A 3,301-nucleotide genomic window follows, 5' to 3' on the forward strand; every position below is an offset into this window, starting at 1 on the left:
ATAATCACCATCACTGACATCATCATCATCATCATCATCATCATCACCACCACCACCACTATCATCATCATCATTATCATCATCATCACCACCACCATCATCATCATCATCGTTATCATCATCACCACTACCATCATCATTATCATCATCATCAGCATCACCATCAGCTCCACCATTATAACCATCATCATCCCCACCATCACCATCACCATCATCATCATCAGCTCCACCACTACAACCATTATCATCACCATCATCATCATCATCATCAACAACATCATAGTTACCAAAACCATCACCTCCAACACCACCATTTTTAAATTCAGGTTTTGTCCCCGTTAATGGGGGTGGCCAGATCTCCCTCAATGCCATAGCAACTGTCTTCACACCATCTCACCATCTCTCCCAGTTTTGGGCATTCTCCCTTCTCAAGCCAACCCTCCTGATCTCCTCCTCCACCTGTCCCTTCCATGTTTTCCTCGGTCTGCCTCGCTTTCGCGGTCCATTTACCTCAAACTCAAGCCCCCTCCCCAAAACATGCTCCTCGTCCCTCCTCAACACATGCCCATACCACCGCAATCCATTCGCCCTTGCCAGCCGTTCCACCAATTCCTGCAACCCCAGGACCTCATCAAGTCCTCAGTCCGCTATCCTTTTATTATACATTAACCTCTCAACCAACACGAAGCTACCTCTTGCAGTACCATTCCTCCACCCAGCCAAAGGGTCCATTATCTTGCAAGTTACTTGGCAACCCTTCTGGTGATGGTGCTACATAAAAAGCACCCTGTACACTGTAAAGTGGTTGGCATTAGGAAAACCATCCAGTCGTAAAAACCATACCAAGGCAAACAACAGCACCTGGTGCAGTCCTCTGGCTTGCCAGCTCCTGTCAAAACCATAGAAACCATGCCAGCATGGAAATCAAATGTTAAATTTTAAATGATGATGATGATGATAAACATTAACAAAAGAAGATAAGGAAAAAGAAAAGAATAACAATACATCATTAAGGTACCACACCTATGAAACTTTAAAAAAAAAAGAAGAAAAAAACATGACAAAAATAGTCTGTAATTAGTAAGAAAGAACAGTGTATCCACTTACAATATAGGTACTCGAAAACCCGTACACTGTTGATATTGGCGCCGGTAATTACTAAAATTGTTGTTGGTAGACAATAATTCTGTCAATTCTATGAGGAGTTTCTGTGTATCTGAAGACAAACAAGCATTGGTCTTGCTAAGTCGAGCCAAAGCACTGTGAGTTAGACCACCAACCACAGCCATCAATGTATTGAAGTTCTGTAAATTTCGAAGTTTCTGGAAAATGATTTGTAAAAATAGAGATTAAAAAATAATTTGGGAAAAAAAAGGATTAAAATAACAACAGTTTCAAATTTTAGCACAAGGATAATGGTTTTAGCGAAAGGTGGGGGTGTCTTCTACTATAGCCCTGGGCCGACCAGAGCCTTGTGAGTGGATTTGGTAGACGGAAACTGAAAGAAACACATTGTATGTATATATGTGTGTGTGTGTGTGTGTGTCTGTGTGTGTGTGTGTGTGTGTGTGTGTGTGTGTGTCTGTGTTTGTCCCCCCAACATCGCTTGACAACCGATGCTGGTGTGTTTACGTCCCCATAACTTAGCGGTTCGGCAAAAGAGACCGATAGAATAAGTCCTGGGGTCGATTTGCTCGACTAAAAAGGCAGTGCTCCAGCATTGTCACAGTCAAATGACTGAAACAAGTAAAAGAGAGTAAAAGAGAGTAAACACAAAGCATAAAAAAATTCTTGATTCTGTAATTTGATTATTTGCATAAAGTACACAAATGGCCCTTAAAAGACTTTCTGTCATTAAAGAGGCCCGCAATGTAATTCAAGTTCGTTAGGCCTGGTTTAAACCAATCTCATTGATTCATTTAATTTCTCACTGTTTTCCTTTTTCCCGATCTCTACTTCATCCATGTTGACTCTGTTACTCAATTTCTTTGATGTAATTCCCATAACCAGTTTAATCACACAATTAGCTGCTCTGTTTAGTACTAATTACTTCAGTATTAATTCATTTAAGTCCTTCTAAGTTATTTTAATATAATTTATCCTTCCATTCATTCTTATGGTACATCTTACAACTCTTCCTTAATATTAATAATAGTTTATTTAACTGTTGCCTCTTCTCGGCTTAAAATACAACAAACACATTAACTTTAGTGTTACCTGTATAATCACCTTTATTAAAATTCATTAACATTTCCTAATGACTTAAGCTCAAACAGTTTAAACCAGTAGCTTTACAACTTTTTTGATATCCAGACCTAAAGCTGGATTTTTCTAGAAGACCACACCAAAAGAAAAACTTAAATAAGTCAATTAAAAAGAATTTTATTCTTTTCTACTCTAGGCACAAGGCCCGAAGTTTTGGGGGAGGGAGCCAGTCGATTAGATTGACCTCAGTATGCAACTGGTACTTAATTTATCGACCCCGAAAGAATGAAAGGCAAAATCGACCTCAGTGGAATTTGAACTCAGAATGTAAAGACAGACAAAATACCGCTAAGCATTTCGCCTGGTGTGCTAACGTTTCTGCCAGCTCAATGCCTGAAAGAAAATTTTATTAAGCAAAATGTCGTGCTTGAGAAGAAGACCAATCAAGCCAAGTGGAATGATAGTCGTGGCAGGTACTGGTGTCACGCAAGAGGCACCCACGGTGGTGGCACATAAAATCACCCATTACACTCTGAGAGTTGTTAGCGTGAGGAAGGGCATCCAGCTGTAAGAAAGCATGCCAAATCAGACTGGAGTTTGGTGCAGCCCCTCAGCTTACCAGCCCTGATCAAACCATTTAACCCATGCCAGATGTTAAATGATGAATACTGATTATAGAGAGGGGAACCATTAGGAGCTACCAGGAGGATACTTGAGGGTCACATGCTGCTCTGGGAGCCACTATTGAGACCCTTTGGTTTAAACAGTAATTTTCTTTCTTCATCCAATTCCATTTGTCCCATTGCCTTCCTGAATGCTACAAACTCAATTCTATTCCTTTACTTGTTTCAGTTATTTGACTGTGGCCATGCTGGAGCATCGCCTTTAATCGAAAAAAATGACCCCAAGACTTATTTTTTATAAGCCTAGTATTTATACTATCAGTCTCTTTTGCCAAACTGCTAAGTTAAGGGGACATAAACACACCAGCATCGGTTATCAAGCGATGTCGGGGGGATAAATACAGGCACACAAACATATACACACACATAAATATATAAAAAAAAAAATATATATATATATATATATATATATA

The 3,301-nt window shown here is 39.7% G+C and overlaps 1 protein-coding gene across 1 annotated transcript in view; it reads right to left on the bottom strand.

The window, feature by feature from the left end:
- LOC106876470 (ras guanyl-releasing protein 3-like) overlaps nucleotides 1-3,301 on the bottom strand; it is a 58,498-nt gene that overhangs the window by 35,265 nt on the left and 19,932 nt on the right. The window contains 1 exon segment of the mRNA XM_014925034.2: nucleotides 1,108-1,322. Within this exon segment, the coding sequence (XP_014780520.1) occupies nucleotides 1,108-1,322 (215 nt within the window).

Source organism: Octopus bimaculoides, chromosome 5 (genome assembly GCF_001194135.2).
Source record: "Octopus bimaculoides isolate UCB-OBI-ISO-001 chromosome 5, ASM119413v2, whole genome shotgun sequence".
Taxonomy (NCBI): Eukaryota; Metazoa; Mollusca; class Cephalopoda; order Octopoda; family Octopodidae; genus Octopus; species Octopus bimaculoides.